This window comes from Arctopsyche grandis, chromosome 3 (assembly GCF_051622035.1).
Source record: "Arctopsyche grandis isolate Sample6627 chromosome 3, ASM5162203v2, whole genome shotgun sequence".
NCBI classification, from domain to species: Eukaryota; Metazoa; Arthropoda; class Insecta; order Trichoptera; family Hydropsychidae; genus Arctopsyche; species Arctopsyche grandis.
The window spans coordinates 323,883-345,659 of NC_135357.1; the positions used below are offsets into that span (position 1 = coordinate 323,883).

At 31.5% G+C, this 21,777-nt stretch overlaps 1 protein-coding gene across 1 annotated transcript; it reads left to right on the forward strand.

The window, feature by feature from the left end:
• Positions 1–376: 376 nt before the first annotated feature.
• Positions 377–15,879, forward strand: LOC143910054 (organic cation transporter protein-like). Its single transcript, XM_077428407.1, has 11 exons — positions 377–867; positions 12,217–12,403; positions 12,714–12,843; positions 13,572–13,700; positions 13,786–13,978; positions 14,064–14,169; positions 14,244–14,494; positions 14,564–14,643; positions 14,736–14,911; positions 14,995–15,167; positions 15,660–15,879. The coding sequence occupies exons 1-11, from the start codon at positions 377–379 to the stop codon at positions 15,877–15,879; spliced, it is 2,136 nt and encodes a 711-aa protein (XP_077284533.1).
• Positions 15,880–21,777: the final 5,898 nt, after the last annotated feature.

Sequence of the window (21,777 nt, forward strand, 5' to 3'; positions counted from 1 at the left end):
TTTCTGTAATTCTTCTTTCCCATAATCGTATTTCTGTTTTTTTATTGCTTTCTTATTTTTATTTCAATATTGTTTTTATTTTAATTTTTCTCATTTTAATTGCATATATGTATGATTTATTAAAATATATTTGATCAAACCGCTTTAGTCTATCGACTTTGCCGCCTCCCCCAAGTATATTAAATAAATAAATAAAAATACTTTTTTTGTATGTTTTCAGATGTTTTCGAGATAGAATCACTACATTCAATCGTGATGGAATTGTCAGAAACGTGAACAAAATAAAAAATAACTAAAAGTACAAGTAACGTAACGATTCGAGTTAAGTAAGTGGATTGTGTTTTAAGTGAGATGTGAATAGTTGTTCGAGGAAAAAATGGCTCCACAAGAGAGAAACGATTCGCTGCCATCTTGCGATGGAACCAACCTCACCGATGTGCCATTGGAACCATGTTCCTCGGTTCCACTTTCGACCCACGAGCACAGACTGGTCCAGAGGTTGTCGGGAGCTCCCCAGGACTTTTCCTCGGGCGCTTTCGTGAACAAAGGCTACCAGACGGATCCTTCGGACGAAAACCAAAACATGGAAGTGCCGGCGAATGGCATTCACGAGAAGAACGGTATACACAACATGGAAAAGAAAATTCCCCCGCTCGATCCGACGGAAGAAGAAAAGTTGACAGACTTTGACGACTTGTTGCCGCACATAGGAGAGTTTGGACTCTATCAGAAGATTCTGTTTCTTTTGATGATACCTTTCACGTTTTTCGTGTCTTTCGTGTACTTTGCGCAAATTTTTTTGACGTTAGTGCCCGAACAATACTGGTGTAGAGTGCCCGAGCTGGAGAACTTGACGCAAGCTGATAGGTAAGCAAATAATCTCTCTTTGACTATGTATTATAAACACATCACATGTGGTCTCTCATTTTTCCGACAACACGCCTGTGTTGACATATACATAATTCGAATCGTGCTCAAAGCTATGCATTTGTAAACACCCAAGATGAATGCGTGTTATCTTTCAAAATATTAATATTAATATCAATATCGCCTTTGTCTAATCTTCGCCGTTGTGATTTAATATAATACATACATATGTACATATGTATGGGCATAGAACATGCATACATGCATGTGCAATATATTCCTTCAAATCCGAGATTTGACTAGGAGACTTCATCGTGTTACACTTATACGACTTAAAAATTCCGCAACTAACTAAATATAAAATCACTTTCCTTCTTAAAGAAGTTTACATACCATGCAAGTAAATATGTCAAGTTGAAAGAGAAAGTTGATATGTCTAATTGAAGGTAGAACTCCTACGCGCACATAGTAAATAAGTCATGCAAATTCAATTGTTTTAAAACCTTCTTAAATTGCTCGCAAAAAAAATTACTTTAATAGATTGCGTGCAAGTAGAATGCGTGAACTCATCGACTCCACTTAATTATTTATTTATTTATACATATAGTAATAAAAAACAATATTAACATATGTAGGAATAGAAAAATAGGAGTTTTAATGAAGATACCCGAAGTGAATAAATAAATGAAATGTAAACAATAAAATAAATGCATTTAACCTTTGTACATATTAGAGAAATGATAATTTAACAATTTTTTAAAATATGTTTACTAATATTAAATAGATCAAATTGGCTAAAGTCGTTTCCCAGTTTATGAAGTTTATGGGGTAACGTTGAATTTTTGTTAAAATTTGTGGCATAATTTTGGATGTGGAATAATTAGTTGCATCTGGTTAATCTCCCTGGTGTATGAAAATTTATGAGGTCCACTAATTCACTACAGAGAATACCAAACAGACATAATAGATCATTGATTATTCTCCTGTCACAAAGTTTGATCATATTCAATTTAATATACTTATTAGTGTCAGGGCCAGATTTTTAAAAAAAATTATAATCAACGAATCTAATAAATATATTCTGAATCCTCTCAATGTAATCACTATGTAATCCCATGTAATCCTAGGGAACCATATTGGCGAATTGTATTCAAGTTTATTCCTTACTAATGAGAAAAATAATAATTTAATTGTGTTAATATTGTTAAAATTAATGGAACTTCTAATAATAAAGCCTAGGATTTTTGAAGAATTTTTTATTATATAATTATGAATGTATAATGAGTTTAACTTTCAACTTAAAACATCTACTTGCTTCCTTTATTGTATACTGGACTTGCATACATATTTTTTATTACTTGTATATTAAGTGTAGTAATGTTATTTAATATACATTAATATAAATACTAGCTGTATTAACCGGCTTCGCTCGGTATTCGTAATATAAACCGCTTAAACATGACTAATCTAATAGTAAACATTTTATTAAATTTATTTGAATACTCATTTGTTTTTTTTATTAAATTGACAGTCACGAACAGACAAACATATATAGTAAGTCTCTTATAAGAAATTATATGTATACCAGAATCCGGCGCCTGCGCCCCCTAGGGCTTCGCCCCCGTCGTCTGCACCCCCTAGAGGTTGGAGCCCTAGCGCCTTGCCATCGGTGCCTTTGCCCCTGGGGACTTCATTTGTTCGATGACGAAAAATCGAATCATTTGTTCGATGACGTCACGGATTTACGAACCAACAATACATACATATATATATATATATATATATATATATATATATATATATATATATATATATATATATATATATATATATATATATATATATATATATATATATATATATACAAAGTCTATATCCAAATTATATATTAGATTAGTCTCAAGTCCAATGAAATTATACCTACGCTGAGAGCTATGTACACATGTACAAAAATTACGTTATAATTATGCAGTCTTGATATTTAACTATCACTGCATCACGATTGCACAAATTGCATAAGTATGTCTAGTTCGATATAGTGTGATTCTAGGTGTTCCAAATCCGAATATTCGAATACTTTTTATACGAACTCGTTTTTGTATTTTAAATCAGCAGCACATTTAGTTCTACATATTTGATGTTCCATATTATGATTCTCTTAAAATTTTAATAATATCTTGACCTTCTTAAAACTAGAAATAAGTAATTTAAATATTTGGAATCCCTAAGTGTGACCCAACGAATGGCGTAGCTAGGAATTTTGGGCCCTTATGCAAAATTTATCCAAGGCCTCCTCACCCCCCCCCCCCTTTAACAAGATTTTAAAACTATGAGATTAAATAATTCAAATAGTTTGTTTATATAAATTTACATAGGATAATTATACAAAAAATAAATTTAATTTAGCTCACCGATTTTAAAAATTCATCTCTCTCGATTTGGTGTACAAAATTTTGTGATCAGTCTTATGAATATATAATAGTCTTTTTTGAATACTGGCGTTACGTGATGAATTATCCCACTTGAACCCAAATGGCTTTTTATGGTCTGTAATGATATAAGCGCAAATAGTTCACATTTTTGGGTCATAAAATAAAGGTAAAGCAAAATAATATAATATAGTATTTTTTTTTACTTTCGATATTTTCGAAAATATTAAATTATATTGAGTGTACAAATGTATGTATGTATATGTCACAGTGGAAGCATATTTCAAGTGAAAATATATTTTCACCAATTCAAGCAGTGAAAATGTATCAAACAATGAATTTACAACGTTTAACTCTATAAATTTAACCTTAACAACCCAATCTTAAATGAATAGAACCGACCCTTACTTAAACTAACCTATCCTAAACCTTAAATAATATCAACCCTAACAATCTAATCTTAAATTAATAAAACCAACCCTGAAAATGTAACTGGTTATGATTTCACTGAAACGTCAGTGAAAATATATTTTCACTTGAAATATACATATGTAATTTCACTTTGACATATGAACTTGGACCTCCTGTCAAACTGGTCTCTCGTGCTCTGCACGATTTTGCTTTAAGGTACATCTAATATATAATTTCGAAAGAGACTTCGTATATATGCACATATGTATGTAACATTGGTTGTTTGGTTCGTAAACAATACATTCGATTTTTTTTTTTTTTCAATTCATAGGCACTAATTCGATTTTTTTTAGATTCAGAGGATTAGAAAGCCTCGAGGGGCGAAGGCTCAGAGGGCGGCGCCGGGGAGCTGCCGGATTCTGGTATACGTATAATTTCGAAAGAGACTTATGTTTGTATATATGTTTGTTTGTTCGTGACAGTCAATTTAATAAAAAAAAGCAAATGAGTATCCAAATAAATTTATATAAAATAAAACTATTCAAATAAATTTAATAAAATGTTTACTATTAGATTAGTCATGTTTAAGCGGTTTATATTACAAATACCGAGCGAAGCCGGGTAAAACCATTAGTACATAATAACTACGCCACTGGATCCAACGCGATTACTGAAATGCACTTGTCGCGTTGTATCGTATTGTATCGCGTCAATTTGCATGGATCTTTAGTTTTGAATTAATATCATAGGGCTTTATATGCCCCTTCCGATTGATTTGTCATATCATTTGACGCTTTATTGTTTCAGTTGATATGTGATAATAAGATTTTTTTACTATTGGTCTTGATTTTCGATCGGTTTATGTTTTGGGTGTTTAAAAATATTTTGGAACTTAAATGCGAATGCGTTGTGTTGATTCATTTGAAGATCAACATGGGATTCGATTGGGAAAGCGATTACGATACGGTAATGGTATTGATGTTATGTCACTTATGTACATATGTATGTACGTATGTACATACGTATTATCCAAGTTAATCGAATTCAAAGACCGATATGTCGGCGTTTGCACAACCAGTCGAGTTTTTCCCTCGTCACGTTCTTTTCTGACCTCAAATCGCGATTTGTCTGATATTGCCGGTGGACTGGTTCGGATGGATGGATGGATGGACTCGAGCATGACCGATAAATATCAAGATCAAGAACTGCGCGCATCCAACCAACCAGCTGATGTGTAACGCAATCAATAACATAACATAACATGTATCTATCTTTGTTTACTTGATTTCTTTTAAAAAGGAAAAAAATAGCCAATGATTACACTGTTCGACACGAAAAATGGTTCAGAGACGAGATATGACTTTTCTTATAGATTTATGCCCAGTAAACACGAATCTGCTAATAAAAAATGTTGATTGGCTCGAGATTCTGAGATATAGTATGTGTTTCTTAAATCGCGCGATTTTTCTATACCTTTGTGTTGTTCGGTCGATGTCTTAAAATCTGTCATTTCCCTGTTCAAAATGAATATTGGAATCTATAGTCGGGTATTTTATCTTCCATTTGTAGTACTTTTCAGCTTTCAAATCTCTCTAAGTAGTCGTCCAATTCAAATTAAAAGTCAAAAGTATGTATTTTCACTTGGGATTTTTTCCCACTGTTAATACTATTTTATATTGAGTTTTTTCTATTTAAACATATTTATTGAGATAGTGTTCTGACCACACAATTTTTTGTTTTCGTTTAAAACGGTTAATTGGAAGTGTGCTGAACTTTAAATCGGTAAAATTGCGAGCAAAAAGCTCGTACTAGTATTTACTCGTATTTACACGAATCTAAATTGAATTAATAGGGATGATATATTAAATTGTCTTTATATGAGAATTAAATAAAATTCCACTTAGAAAAATCATATTTCGACTATTCTTGTGGATTTATAACAAAAATTCGTTTATTTTATCGAGGTAAGCCAGTTATCAATAGAATTTTTATCGTGCAGTGTTATATTATAAGAACAGATATTTTTCACAACACAATTTAGGCTTTTCCACAAAAACTTTTTGTCAAATTTTGAATTTTTATAATGAGTTACAAGCCATGCTATCTATACATGTATGTACTTTCAAAATACGTATTTTAGCCTTTCTTCATTGTTAATCCTTCCGAATTCGAACCGAAATGATAAATACCATAACATATTTGGGAGTTATACAAAATCATAAAGTTCTGAACGCGGAGGTCAAAACGAGGAAGCTTATTAGGAGAAAAACAATTAACACATTCAATGCGGGACGAGTATTAATACGCTTTACGCCGACTGATAGTTACTTGCGGGAAGGGTATTTTTACCGATTGCGTAGACTGGTGGTTATCGTCGGGTAAAGTATAAATACTTTTTTTTAATTGGATTTGATTTAAATATATATTGTTTTAATTGGATTTGATTTGAATATATATATATATATATATATATATATATATATATATATATATATATATATATATATATATATATATATATATATATATTGTTGACCAAACCGCGCAAAATGGCAAAGTTTCAAAACGATCGGAAGAATGTAGGATATCAAATGCAAATGTTGTCAGACGAACAGACGAAGGCAAACATATTATAGAAGAGGCTTGTAAAAATTCGTATGATATCTGAGAGCTCCATATTAGTGGAAATCTATTTACTATTGCTGTCTATTTATGCTTCTGCGCTTTCAATGGAAAACCCTAAGCTTCCTACATTTATGCATTGATAAAACCGCATATAAATTGGTGTAACTGTTCTCGAGTTCCAAGGTTTCATGGTCACAGACAGACAGATAAATGAGTAATTAGTATTTGAATTAGAACGTAGATGCTTCACCATTACTTCCCATTACTACTGCAAAGTAGCAAATTTGCATTTGATGATTGCATGCATGTTCATTAGGCCGGAGCGAAAAACGCGACTTTTGGTTTTTCATCGATAGACCTCGTGGAAAACATTCGCCGTACCAAGAGAACGTTAAATAATAAAAATAAACATTAATTTTAAACAAAGTCCTGTGCCACCAACCAATGGATTTATCTCTTTTTCGAGAGTAGTTTTGATGTTTTTACTATTAAAAAAAAACACTCAATACTCATTTTGTTTGGGTCAACTCATTGATGTATGTATTATGTATGATGTATTATACATCAATGGGTCAACTATAATAAGTTTCAACTTATTAACAAGAATGCAAAGTCACCGTTTCGTCGTAATGGATAACGTATGGGAAAGTGTTACTTTCAGAAAATCGACATTTTCATGTTCCTGTGATTATTTTGAAAATGAAAGTCGTTAAGAGCTTCATGGTTAAATTTTAACTTTAATTTTTATTTAACGCTCCATATGTATGATGATAGTTTTCCACTAGCTCCATAGATGAATATTCAAAATTTGCGCCTAATGTTCACATATACATTATACATGTAATAATCTATATTGTATTACTATGTTTTCGAACCCAAAAGAGTGCATTTAAGTATATGTAAGTTTTTCCCCACCCCCCAAATATATTTTGTTTGTCTTGTTATGAAAGATATTTGTAAAAATCGTTTATCCTACGAAACAAATTGTTGAATAGGATTGCCTTTCTGAAAAAATATATAAATTAAAAAATGATTAAAAGAAATAGTTAAAAATTCATATACATATATAGTTACACTCATTTTTTTAATATAAAACACCCCCCCCCCCTTAGAAATCTTTTCTTACTGGTCAAAAAATTTGGAATTTCCCCTTCTGAAAAAAGCTAAAATGACGTCCCTGATTGCAAGTCCACTAAGTTTGACTCTGGATTACCTACAAAATCAAAATAAAATTCACATGTACATAATTTTTGCCAACGTCGACATTTGTTTAGGAATATCTACCAATACTTCAAAATAACTAGCGAGTTCGTAAATTGTTGTATCTGAAATGACTGATGCCGATTTGTGTAGTGGTAGCACTAGGTCGGACCAGTGTTGCCAGAAGACAAAATAAACGAGAGGAATGTGATGAAATTGCGGCGAATATTTTTAGTTGATTTACCGGTAAAAAAAATAATATACCGAGCTGTTTTTTAGGGTCTTTACTTTTAACTAAATAGACTCCCATTATATCTGGTAATGCACCCGTTTACTCGTTGGAAATGTTTAACTTATGCCCACCATAACACCCCTAAACGTAAAACTTTATATTATCATTATCAATTTTAGTCCATTGGTTCATAGTTTTGCTCGAGGCCTTATTCTATGATAGGTGTTGGTTTATCCAAAAACAAAAAAAAAAAACTATCTTGATTAATAAATATATAACATATCCGAGTACACATAAATGTGTTAATTGACCCTGGAGGTTTTGTTTCGATATACATATTATTTGCTCAGTTGGATAGAATTAATGAGCGTAGCCATGAATAGCCAGCCGCCGCATATTTTGATCAGAGTTTGATCCACAGCGAAGGTCAAGCACGAATTGTAGCTGAACATTTGCCTAAGCACAGAACACACGTGCGTAACGTAACACCTGCCTGCAAAAACAATGGCAATACATGTAGGTACTCTTATTATATTTAGAAAAACATGTAGAAAACAAACGCCTGAAATCATCGCGACGAGGACACGCGTGCTTGCTGAAACTGACTATGTATGTGTAGAGATTTCCCACGTCGCTCGTGCCAATTTTGGGTTATGGGCAAAATATGGTCATTTCTAATATTCGGAGGCCTTCGAAGATTCATTTCACTCGTACAACTTTATATGACAAACAATATATCGATGCGGTGCAAACGATCGACAAGCGCCAGACAGAGTGAACCACAAATTAACTGTACGTGTACCTTATGCGTGCGCACTGCTCGCACTTACATTAAGCGAAATCTACCCGATGTCCCGACATACACCTACCCTGTATACATTCTGTGCTCCCGATACTTTAGTTCCGAATTTTGGCTTATTAAACTCGCCAGAACAATCCAACTCAATTTTAATAATTGCATCTGTGCACATCGAAAGGTTACTCGTCATCCGATGTGCAATATATCATTCGTGAAGTCGACAATTGCGTTTAAAGCAGACATGGAGTTAATCTGTGGTTTAGTCTGTCTGGCGCTTGTCGATCGTTTGCACCAAACCCACAATATATATGTAGACTACCTACATACGTATTACAATTTAGTTTAAATGCATCTATGGATGCAGAGAAATATAACAATAAAAGAAGGGCCCTTACGAATAAATAATTGTTGTCAATATTACGCGGTACGTTTCTATAAATACGCTACATCGCACGGAATACAATCGGATCAATTTACATATAAAAATGTATCCCATGTTGTTTATTGTGTGTTTTTGAATGCATTGTGCAATTTTTACCGATGCTTGGCCATCTTGCGAGTAATATAAACAAACAGAGATGTTTTTATCGGACATACGTTGAGAACCAAGCATCAAATACGACTAATGCTAAAATTATTTAGGATTGTCTGTGGACAATCGTCACGCCTAAAGCCACTTCTATTAATATAACATTTCTCTGTATCGATGTATTTGTCGTGCAGTATCAATACATATAGCACAGTCCTACGTCCATTTTCTGTTTCAGCTTTTCTTTTGCAAATGTAGGTATGTATATGTAGAAAGATAATGTTTTAATTGCTTTTGATTCTGGTGGACTTTTAGAATTTTAGATGGAAAACATTTTATTAGCTTGGATATTAATTTTTGACCACCTCTGGATTCATGTGTGTAGTATACTAGTGGTTTTACCCAGCTTCGATCGGTATTTGTAATATAAACCGCTTAAACATGGCTGATGTAATAGTAAACGTTCATTTGTTTTTTTATTAAATTTAAAAAATATATATATTCAACGAAACTTTGATTTATTCTCGATGATCCCACCCAAACCTCACATAGTTACATATAAAGTCGCTTTCGAAATTATATATTAGATTTATAAAAATTCAAAATAAGCTGTAGAAACGAGGACATTTATCAATCCTACTTTTTACTTGAAATAGCTGCATATACATATGTAACTGGCAATAAAATAATACGTGAGTTCTTGTTTGCATTGGTTCGATGATTATTCCGCACAAAAAGCTCGCCCAAAAGTCATTAAATCTCTATAGCGGAACATCTGGCCGCCGAAAATTCCATCATACTAACGAGAACTCTAGTGCCAAATATTCCGTATTCGCGATTTTCGTGGCAAAAATTCTCTTTTGGGCGATCGTAACGTGCGTAATAATCCATTTACCGTTTGCATTATCTGTATATATGATGTGTATAAGATATATAACGTGTAGAAGATACATATATGTATGTACACATACACATATTATATTTATATCTTTATAATATCGTTTATACATAGTATACTTCCGAATTAGCACAACGTACCCAAGAAATTGTGCTGGAAATGGAATGCTATTAGTGTGTCTATTACAACATGAATTTCCTTAATTTTTAACACCTTCTTTAATTATAATCAAAAACAATTTGAACAGTAAAAATTTGTTAAAACCACGTGGCGATGATTTGCAAGAGCAATGAACTATGTACATTGAACGTTCACAGTTAACACTCCTTACACAATTGAATGATAAGAAAACAAGAAACTTGAGATTTTCCTTTTATGAGAATATGAATGTAAGTAAATTATGTACTTCAATGAAATTTCATTTATTGAAATATCAAAATACTTTAAGAATTAATTTCATTCAACATCATTGAGATTTGAAAGTACATAATAGAACCAAAAAGACAACGAATGAAGTTAAAATCATACACTAATATAGTTTTACTTTGTTACTGTTTTGTAATAATTATGGTATTTATGCAATGGCTTATTTTTTTCTTTCTAAGTACATGAATCATTATAAATCAAACCATCACAAAGAATAAAAAAATAGCCAAGGACTGACTTTCCATGTCAATGTCATACTAAATTGATATATTTTGAAACATAGAAATTAGAAAAAAATCAAATGTGTATTATGAAAGTTAAACCTAATCTAATAACAAAACACAACTATTAAGTTTATTAACATGTAATCAAATAAATGTTGTATAATGCATTAAGATTACCTGGTGTTATCTGGAGTACTATTTGTTTGGATTTATTCGCAAGGCCGTTGGTCTTCTTCAGCAAGTTACATTCGAATGTGGTCAGTGTCCTTTCGAGTTGGTCAGTTACCTTTCGGTTTTCACTTTATTTCCTTTCAAAGATCACTTCGATCAATGGCGAACCAATTTCAACTGTTACACTTGTTTTTCTTCAACGGAGGTCACGCATTTTGCACATTGCAAAATTAAGCATTGTATTAAATTAAGTTTAGTATAAGTAACATTAATATTATATAAATAGTGTTATCAAATTTCGGATACTTTTGAAGGGCATTTCCGATTCAACGTATAAAAATTATAGCAGTTTTGCAATCGATATCAATCGATGCGAATAAGTCAAAACGAAGGTTGAGCTATAATCTCCATTCACCCAACGTTCACAATTTACCTTATAGACTCAGAAGGCAACATTATATCTATAAAAAAAGATATTTACTGCCATATGAACACGTGCACTAGTTCACCAAACGATTACGGTTCATTTGGTTTTACTTTGTTGTTTAGATTTATGGACAGATCGTGACAGATTTCTTTTGCAAAAAAGTAAACTCGGTTCCTTTTGGTTTTGTAATTTAATAAAACGCCCCATATGTAAGTCTGAATTAGGTTTCTCTCGAAGAATCCGTCTTCTTCTTTTGAAATCATCAGTTGAGTTCATATTTTACCTCCAACTTCTTCTGAGTTGACCTTTTTGAAGTATTTTATCTGATTAGTACTACAGAGTATCCTTTAGTCAACTTTTTTGTAGAAATTCTCCGGCAATACTACATATATATAAGAATTTAAATTTTTTGTTTCTTATTAAATATTATATTTATTAACATAATAAATTGAATCTCAATTTAAAAACTAAATATGAATTATGGCAACGAATAATAATAGCAAAGAGTGAATTAAGTTAGCTCAGGTATCTTATTAAGTCAATATGTTTGTCTATCCCAGATTAAAATATTTTAAATTAACTGTTTTAAAATTCAATGAGATGATGTGTTTTATCATACTTGTGCAATTAAATATGACCTGTATTTAAGCCATATAAGTTATATCAGTCATCAACAGCTTACCTGATGATTATTTGTCAAGCAATGCTAGGCAAAAATTATACTTTTCATAATTTAAATTTGTAATTAATGTTTATTTGTTTGTCTGCTATGAAAATCTACAGTTTTCAATTAAGAACCACCAAGTTTTTTAAATAATGATATGTATGGACTTCAACTTTGATAGTTAATAGTTTATTGTATATAATTATCAGAATCTTGAGATATTCTAGCTTTATTTTGCATAATTGCACACACATATGTACATACACACAATAATGTTGTATATTGACTGAATATTATTATTTTTTTTAATTCAGAGTTCGTTTATCGATTCCGATTGCAAACGATGGCTCACCAGCACATTGCGAAATGTACGACGTAGACTGGACCAAGTTTCTTGCCGGAAACTCGTCGGCTCCAGACCCAAACTGGCCAAAACGTTACTGCACCAATGGCTGGGAGTTCAATTTGACTGATGTGCCATATCATACAATATCCACTGAGGTTTGTAAACTGCACTTTGTTTATAATTGTAAACCAGTTGTATGATCTGCTATTGACATTGATCACTAAACTGGTTACTTTGTACAAACTTGTTTTTCACAATGAATTAAATTCCTTACACATAACTTTAAAACTATTATTAAATATGCAAAGCTGCAGGGTTATGGATATTTAAAAACCAATGAAACAAAACTGACTATAAATCATTACTCAATTTGCATATAAATCATTCAATCGCTTATTAAAATGTCATAATTCATTTGAGTGATAGTAATCAAAGTCAAATATGATAAATAATTTAATATTGCAGTTGGGATGGGTGTGTGACGATGACAATAAGGGTGCTACAGCACAAGCGATATTCTTTTGCGGTGCAATCGTCGGAGGATTAATATTCGGTTGGTTGGCCGATAAATATGGAAGAATTCCAGCACTAGTTGGTAAGAATATTACTAAATACATATGTAAGAGTACTCCTCATTTTGTTGATAAAAATTGATTGCAAAACGTACAAGTATCATGAGAGAGGATTTATTTGTATATTTAATTTACATTGAAACCTCATAAGTGACCTAAATCCTATATACTGGAAAAATTTGTTTGAGGGAATAAAATAAGTTTCTTTTATTTTACTATAAGTAGTCAAAATTGTGAGATAAAAATATTAGAGCATAATTTTTATGTAATATAATTAGGGCATAATATAATTATATTTATTTTTTTTGATTTTTAAATGCTTTTTATTTTTAAGAAATTATGTTCACAATACATATTATATATATTTTAACAGCTACTGATCTACTGATCATTTTCTATTTTACAATTTTAATTTAATTTGGTTAGTAATCATAGTGTTATATTATTCTAATGTAAATGTACAGCATAATAGGAAAAAGAGCTCAAAAACCTAATGATTTTATTTTTTTTAAATTGTATAGTTATAATGAAAATTTTAATAAAAACTATACATATTTTAAAGCGTGATATTTGTACATTAGACTCAATTAGAGTATAGAAAAAAATCTATTTTTTCAGCATGATGAGAGTTACTGTGATGAATGGTAATTTCCATTAACAGAAAATATGTAATGAATATTATTGCAATTGAAATAATAATAATATTCTAACTAACAGTATTATTTAAATTTGTTTTTATTTCATTTTACAGGTACAAATCTAGTTGGATTTATAGCAGGCGTAGCGACTGCTTTTTGTAATAGTTTTTGGTTGTTTTGCATATGTCGTTTCTTCGTCGGACTTGCATTTGACAATTGCTTTACAATGATGTATATTTTAGGTAAAATTTGAGTTGATTTAATTTAAATAATACATTTTTTATATGAAAATAGCATTTATCTTATTTGAAATCATTGTCACTTAAGTTTTGGAGTACGTCGGACCAAAGTGGAGGACATTCGTAGCAAACATGTCTATCGCTTTATTTTTCACGTTAGCATCTTGTTTGTTGCCATGGATCGCTTGGTTTTTGGCAGATTGGAGATGGTTGGCTGTGGTCACTTCAGCTCCACTCTTGTTAGCCGTAGCGACACCATGGACTGTCCCAGAAAGTGCTAGGTATTGATAATTTCATATGTTAATTATGTATTTTTTTTTCTTTTTTCAACTGTAATATATCAATACAATTGTACGTATTATACAGATGGTTGGTATCTCAAGGAAAATTCGAAGAGGCCATGGTAATCTTGAAAAAGTTTGAAAAAATCAATAAATCAAAGATTCCCGACAAAGTCATGAAAGATTTTACTGTAAGTGAATTGTAATATCTTATCTTACTCAATTCAAACAATATTACCATACTAACTGTATTTCAATTATTCAGGAGTCGTGTTTGAAAATCCAAAAAGAAGAAGAAACAACAGCAGTTTCATACTCTGTTATTGATCTTTTCAAAACGCCCCGCTTAAGGAAAACAGTCATTTTGTTGATTCTCATTTGGATGACAATTTCTTTAGTCTTCGATGGTCACGTCAGAAATGTCGGATCACTTGGATTGAACGTATTCGTAACATTCACTGTTGCAGCGGCTACAGAATTACCTGCCGACACATTCCTCACTGCTGTTTTAGATCGGTATGTTTTTTTATTATAAAGTCTTTCAGTTTTGTTTGAATATAAAATCCTAATGATCATATTTTAAAGATGGGGAAGAAGATGGCTGGCTTGTGGGTCGATGGTATCTAGTGGATTGTTCAGTTTGTTGGCTACGACTGCTCCAATAGGTATTACATTTTTGTTAATTGCATACAATATGTACATATACATATGGATTAAATACATTATGTATTGTTTGTCAATTTGTCGTTTATTTTAGGTGGATGGTCAGCTGGGTTAGCAATATTAGGTCGTTTAGCTGTAAATATCTCGTACAACATTGGATTGCAATACGCTGCTGAATTATTGCCGACAGTTGTGAGAGCTCAAGGAGTTGCTCTCATTCATATCATGGGATATGTTGCCAGCATTCTAGCGCCATTTATTGTTTATCTAGTCAGTTTTTTATTCGAATCTAAATTTACTTATTCCAATCTGCTGTTTTCAAGTATCTAAAGATCATTTTTCAAAAATTTTAGGTTACTATTTATCAAGCGTTGCCTCTTTTAATTCTTGGAACGTTGGGAATTATTGGGGGCCTTTTATGTCTATTCTTGCCAGAGACAGTTGATAAAGTTCTTCCTCAAACCCTTCAAGATGGTGAAAATTTTGGAAAAGACCAAAAGTTTTGGGAGTTTCCGTGCCTTGGAGAGTAAGTGAAATTTTTTTAATTAAAAGATTTTATTGTTTTCTTTATTTTTATCAATATCAGAAAACCAGAGATCAAGGACGTAGATAATTTTATAAACATTTATTTATTTTAAAATGAATAATTTAATTTTTTACAATGCTATTCTTAGTTTTAAATTTATATTAACTTATTTATTTTGAAACTTAACATTCTGGCTATTATTCATTAGATTTATAGATGGATTAGTTATTTTAAAATCACTCTTTTGTCTTGGTCGTATGTTGAAATCATAAATTGTTAACCATTTATTCATAAAACGTGGGTAAATGCATTTGTTTAATCACTATCTATGTATTTAAAGAAAAGAGTAAAAGTAATTTTATGAAGATCCTTGAGCCAGTCTTCAAAATATACATAATTGATATATGTATGTAATATAAGAATTGCTCGGTTGATACTGTAAATGTATTTGAATTGAACATAATTTAAATTCATGAATTTGTAAAATTTTAGGAAGACGGAAGACGTACCACACGATTATCCCGGATTCTATCTTCGCCGTTCTTCCCTGGCTATGTCTATGAGGTCAGCAGCAAGCAGTCGACGATCTTCAATCTTCGTGCGATCTGGAACAATAGGAGCTGCTGGTCGAGCGTCCGTGAGAGCCTCTATTCGGGCCGAGTCCATGCGGCATAGAACTGTTAGTATGTCCAGCAAAGGTGGAGAAGCGTAGATTGCTATATGTAGTCGTTTTGGTTAACAAATTTTGTTGATGGTTCACATGCCATAAGTACCATTTACTTTCGACCAATATTTAAATAAATGTACATACATATGTACAAATATAATAGACACAGTGTGTTTTGTAGAACAGAGAGCTGCATTTTTGAATTTAACGTAATTGTTTGAATGTAATCAAAATTCAAAATCGATTTGTTTTATAATTATATTATAAGGTTATATATTGTCTTTTTAAAATAATGAAAATACACCTAAAAAGTATTTTATTATTATCATATGATATGACAATAAAGAACAAATTAAATTATAAATAAATATAAAATAGATATTTGTTTAATTTATGTATATTTAAATAGTCAAATTTTGAATATCTATTCTTTAAGTTAGACAAAGATCTTTTAGGTTGAATAGCATTTTGATAATTCAATTATTTAATATAATTTTACTTCTTAACTTACCTACATATGTACGAATAATGTCGAGACGAAGAAATCTATTTATATTTAAAATAATGACATTTAATGTAGTAAATGGTATCAAAATTCCAATAAATAAGAAAATTGTTATTTATTTTTATGTAACTTATTGATATGTAAGTTACATTTAAATATAAAAAAATTGTATTGGATCTAGTTCCTAATTAATTTATTTTTGATTATTGTACATACATACTTTTAATAGTTGATACGTCCAAATGTAAATATTACAAGTTATAATAAAAATTAATGAAAATTTAAAAATTTTATGTTTTTTTCCATTTGTTGATATTTTTATATTAAGAAATCTGATAAAATATAATTCATATCGACTTATCCTTTTATTCACATCTAGGGTTGCCACCTCAGATCTACATAGATCTTACCCGGAGATTATTTAAAAAAAATGTTATTTATTTATTTTTAATTCATCATATCACATTTCTAAATTAATATAATAGTATATAAAATAATAACAAGTAAATAAGAAGAAAAATATGCAACCTATATCAATTAATATATATTATAATAAATAATATTTTTATTTATGTAGACTTTTCAATATACCTATGTATATTTCTTGTTTTCAAAAATATAAAATTTTACCAAGTAATCAATAGCCTTTATTTGTAATGTATATCTTCTTCACTTTAGTAACAAATTGTTGTACACGAGATATCGCCAGACATTTCGTATACGAGATATGTGCCACATATGTACGTATTTAATCTTTTATACGCTTTGCATACAAGTTATGAATTTCTTATATACAATTTTATTTGTTTTTATAATTTTGCGGGGGATTTACTACAAACCCGGAGAAATAACATTCAAGCCCGGAGCCTGGAGCCCGGATACGACTAGCTGAAACCCGGAGACTCCGGGTCAAAACCATAGGGGTGGCAACGCTAAAACATCATTTAGTTATAAATGAGTTAAAATAAAGAAAACTTTTGGACAACCGATGAAATTTAATTTATAACAAAATATTGTTTGTAAATAAACTAGGGTTGCCAACACACGTCATTTTGACCCGGAGACTCCGGGTTTCGCGGTCTATCTCAGGGCTCAGGGTTTACAAACAAAATCTCCGGGTCAGTGGTCAAATTCTGTCATTCATGGTGGGAAAACGTAATTATTACATAAAAAAATGTAAAGAAATAAAAGTTAATGCGGGCGATTCCATTATTGTATACGAAATAATTGGTTTCGACCGTTGCTTTGGTGAGTAAATGAGAAACAAATAAGAGTGTCGGCCATACACGTGCGTTGGACTTTTAGGGCAAAAACACACAGCGGTGTACGTGGCACCTGGTTTTTTTTTTGGTTATTTTTAAACATGCGAAAAAAATCGGTCATGCCTTGCACATATTCATCGTACGCCCAGTACGCCCCGCCCCAAAATGACCCTATGGGGTGTTTTCGGTAAAATTGTATCCTTGTATTTATCCTTGCTTGCATATTTGAAGAAATGTAGGAGACCACTTATAGCGGGGAGCCATGCATACGATGTGCCGTTCATCGCTGTGTGCTTTCGCCCTTATCTCTTTCGCGGACTCAAGTGTTAGGTGATAAGAATGAGTGAAAGACGAAAGGTGAGAGCAGGCGGTCGGATTTGCATACTAATTATTATTATTTTGTCTTTTGCCTCGAAAGCGGTGTTAGAAAGAGTAAACAGGTTCAAATACTTGGGTACCTGGCTGAATGAAGAGACGAGCCCACATGAAGATCTAAGAATCCGCATCGAGATGGCTAGAACAGCATTTATCAACATGAAGGCGGCGCTTATAAACAAGCACCTCAATCTGGACAGTCTTACTACACAGATGTGAGACGTGGACTCCGAAGAGCAAGATGATCAGCCGCATTGAAGCTTTTGAGATGTGGGTCTACAGGCGTATGCTGAAGATTCCGTAGACCAAAAAAATATCAAATGAAGCTGTCCTCGGCATGATGGGGAGAGACAGAGAACTTGTTTCTGTCATCAAGCGGAGAAATATGGAGTACCTAAGACACATGTTACGGGGTCCAAAATACGAATTTCCCCGTTTGATAACCATGGGGAAAATAGAAGGAAAAATAGATTGGCAGGAAAAAGTTATCTTGGCTTTGAAACATGCGTATGTGGACCGATATGAAGAGCTGTTCCGAGCCGCTGAAGACCGATACGGATATCCTCAAATAATCGACGAGGTGGTCGCCAACGTCCGGATGTGGACAGGGTATTAAGAAGAAGAAGAAGTATCGAAAGTTTTGTCCATCCCAATCAGCAATGCATTTGTTGAACGCATTTTTTTCTATAATGGAATCCATTTGGAGGAATGACAGAAATAGAATGCGCTTAAATTTACTTACATAAGTCCGAACTGGCAATTTGGATTAATTTTGATTTGAAAATTTTTTACACATCTTTAAAAGCGCCAGAACAAAAGTCGCTAATTAAATGTGCGCAAAATAAAAAAAATATATAACTTAAAAAAAATAGTTTTTAATTCTTCTGTATTTCTAAGATTTTTTTTTATATTAACTCCCTCCCCCCCCCATCCACAAAAAAAAAACTCCGTATGAGCATCGGCACGATGTTGGTAACCCTAAAATAAACAGAGCTTTATTCTCAAAACATTATTTTTTCAAAGATAATAACATTTTTAAACAAATTAATAAAAAATAGGCCATTTTTTAAATTACCTTGAGTTTAACGAGACTAAACATATGCTTGTATATACAATCTTACATATAATATAATATTGTACATACAAATATGGGGATCACCTTGACCCAATATATGTATACATAATACTATGTATATTCTAATTAAATGAAGTATTATACTTATATTGGGACGGGTTTTTTATCCTCCGAAATTAAATTTAATTTGATAGAATTAATACTCGGATTGTCTTAATATTTAATCAACATTTTAAATGTATAAAATATCCTGAAAAATCAAAATTTTTTGATCTCTCACTCATAAACTACTTTTTACAAGGCTATTCTATCTTTCACTTCGTTAATGATTCAGGCAATATTCCTACATTATTTTGCCATTTTGCGCGGTTTGGTCAACGATAGAAATATAAATAGATTCTGATAGTTCGATGGTGAAAAATAATCGTAATAAAACACATCTACATAAGATGCGAAATTTTTAAAGACGTTATTTATATCTACATATTTATGTTACCGACCCGTTTACAATTTGTATAATACTGATATATTGTACCCAAATAATGGTATAATATGTAACGACGTAGATATACTTTTTTAGTAACGTAATTCTAAAATTGTGGAAAAATTTTCGGAAATGAAACCTATAAATGTTTGTCTGTTTGCATGTGTCACTACATTGGGGCTATAAGTTTGAGGGAACTAATTATTTGATCACTCATTTATTAAATAAGTGATCAGTTAACTAATATAAATGATCAGTAAATATTCATTTTTCGATCAGTAAATAACAATTTTTCGATCAATAATTAATTAAATAAGTGATCAGATAAATAATATAAATGATAAGTAAAACCAAATAAATTATAATTTTTGACAGTTGGATGATTAGCGCGTCGCCCATCTTAGATCTTAGCAGTCAACACTTATTTATTTAAGGGTCAGTTTAGGTTAGGTTATGTTAGGGTTGGACCTATTAATTTAAGATTATGTTTCTAGGGTCGGTATTTATTTATTTAACAGACACGCGAGAACTGAGACAGTGAGACTGAAATGAACCTGGAGCGAGGGGCGAGGACCGAGGGGATCAATATTTGTTTATGAACGATGTTCAAGTTGTTAAAGCCAGGTCAAACACATATCCGCGAAAAGGGCAGTCCAAGGGAAAAAACAAAAACCAGGAAGCCAGTAGCGTCAGCAAGTGAAAGAAAGCCAGTTGAAAAATGAATTTACAAATATTGATATTTGAAGAATATTTGAATATAAAATAAGATTAATTAATTAAAAAAAAATTTTATTTATAATAAAATTAAAATTGTAAGAGTTAATTTAATTTAAAAATAAATTATAATATTTAGAAATTTAATTAAAACATTGTGTAATAAAGTCCAGGAGAAAAGCGAGAAATCAAAACACCAAATCATAACTGGCTTACCTCGATAAAATAATCGAATTTTTGTTATTAATCCACAAGAATAGTCGAAGTATGATTTTTCTAAGTGGAATTTTATTTAATTCTCATATAAACACAATTTAATATATTATCCCTACATATTAATTCAATTCAGATTCGTGTAAATACTAGTACGAGCTTTTAGCTCGAAATTTTAACGATTTAAAATTCAGCACACTTCCAATTAACCCTTTTAAACGAAAACAAAAAATAATGTGGCCAGAACACTATCCCAATAAACACGTTTTAATAGAAAAAACTCAATATAAAATAGTATTAACAGTGGGAAAAAATCCCAAGTGAAAATACGTACTTTTGACTTTTGATTTGAACGAAACGAAGATTTGAAAGCTGAAACGTACTACAAATGGAAGATAAAATACCCGACTATAGATTCCAATATTCATTTTGAACAGGGAATTGACAGATTTTGACACACCGACCGAACAGCACCAAGATATAGAAAAATCGCACGATTTACAAAACATATCTCCGAATCTCGAGCTAATCAACATTTTTTATTACCAGATTCATTTTCACTGGGTATAGTCATCTATAAGAAAAGTCATATTTCGTCTCTGAACCATTTTTCGTGTCGAACGGTGTAATTGATCATTTATTTTAAAATCTTATCATTTCGTTATATATATATTGATCATTTAGGTTTAATTACTGCTCATATTATTTAAATACTTATCATTCTATTTAATAACTGATCATTTATTATATTCACTGATATATCCATTATTTTTGCCTACTAAATGTTTTTTTCTACTAATCAAAATGTGAATTTGTTACTGATCGGTTAAATAGAGGCCTAAGTTTGATTTGATGGGTGATTGTAGTGTTGATGAGTGTACTGAGTGTATGGTGACTGTCATTGGTATTCATTGCGGGTCGTTTATTTGTGTGTTTTGTCTAGGGCGTAGCAATTTCCTTGCGCTGCGCCGCGGGCACTTAATCTCTCTTGCTCTCTGCTCGTGCGGAAACAATGAATATTACATTAAAAAAAGGAATCCATGTGCTTTTGACGTAGGATAATAGGATTGGCCCCGGGCTGCTCGGCGTAATTTTTTTTATTTTTCAGATTTTTTTTTCAGATGACTACTTCTCGAACGCCGATCCTCGGCGTCTCCGCTGATCTCTTTGTAACGCGTCCTTACCAAATTCGTCGCTTTGTGTTTTTAAACCCGTTGCCATATTTAAAAAACAAAGAGCATTCTCTTTTACTCCGTCTACGATTTTTTCAAGCAAGGCGTAATTTTGAATTAACGCTAATTTTTTTAATTTTTAA

Bases quoted from the DNA above. Each gene is read 5' to 3' on its own strand.
- LOC143910054 (XM_077428407.1), top strand. From the start codon at position 377: ATGGCTCCACAAGAGAGAAACGATTCGCTGCCATCTTGCGATGGAACC. The intron at 12,844-13,571 runs GTAAGAATATTA...TTCATTTTACAG, and splicing joins AAGAATTCCAGCACTAGTTG to GTACAAATCTAGTTGGATTT. The intron at 14,170-14,243 runs GTAAGTGAATTG...TCAATTATTCAG, and splicing joins AAGTCATGAAAGATTTTACT to GAGTCGTGTTTGAAAATCCA.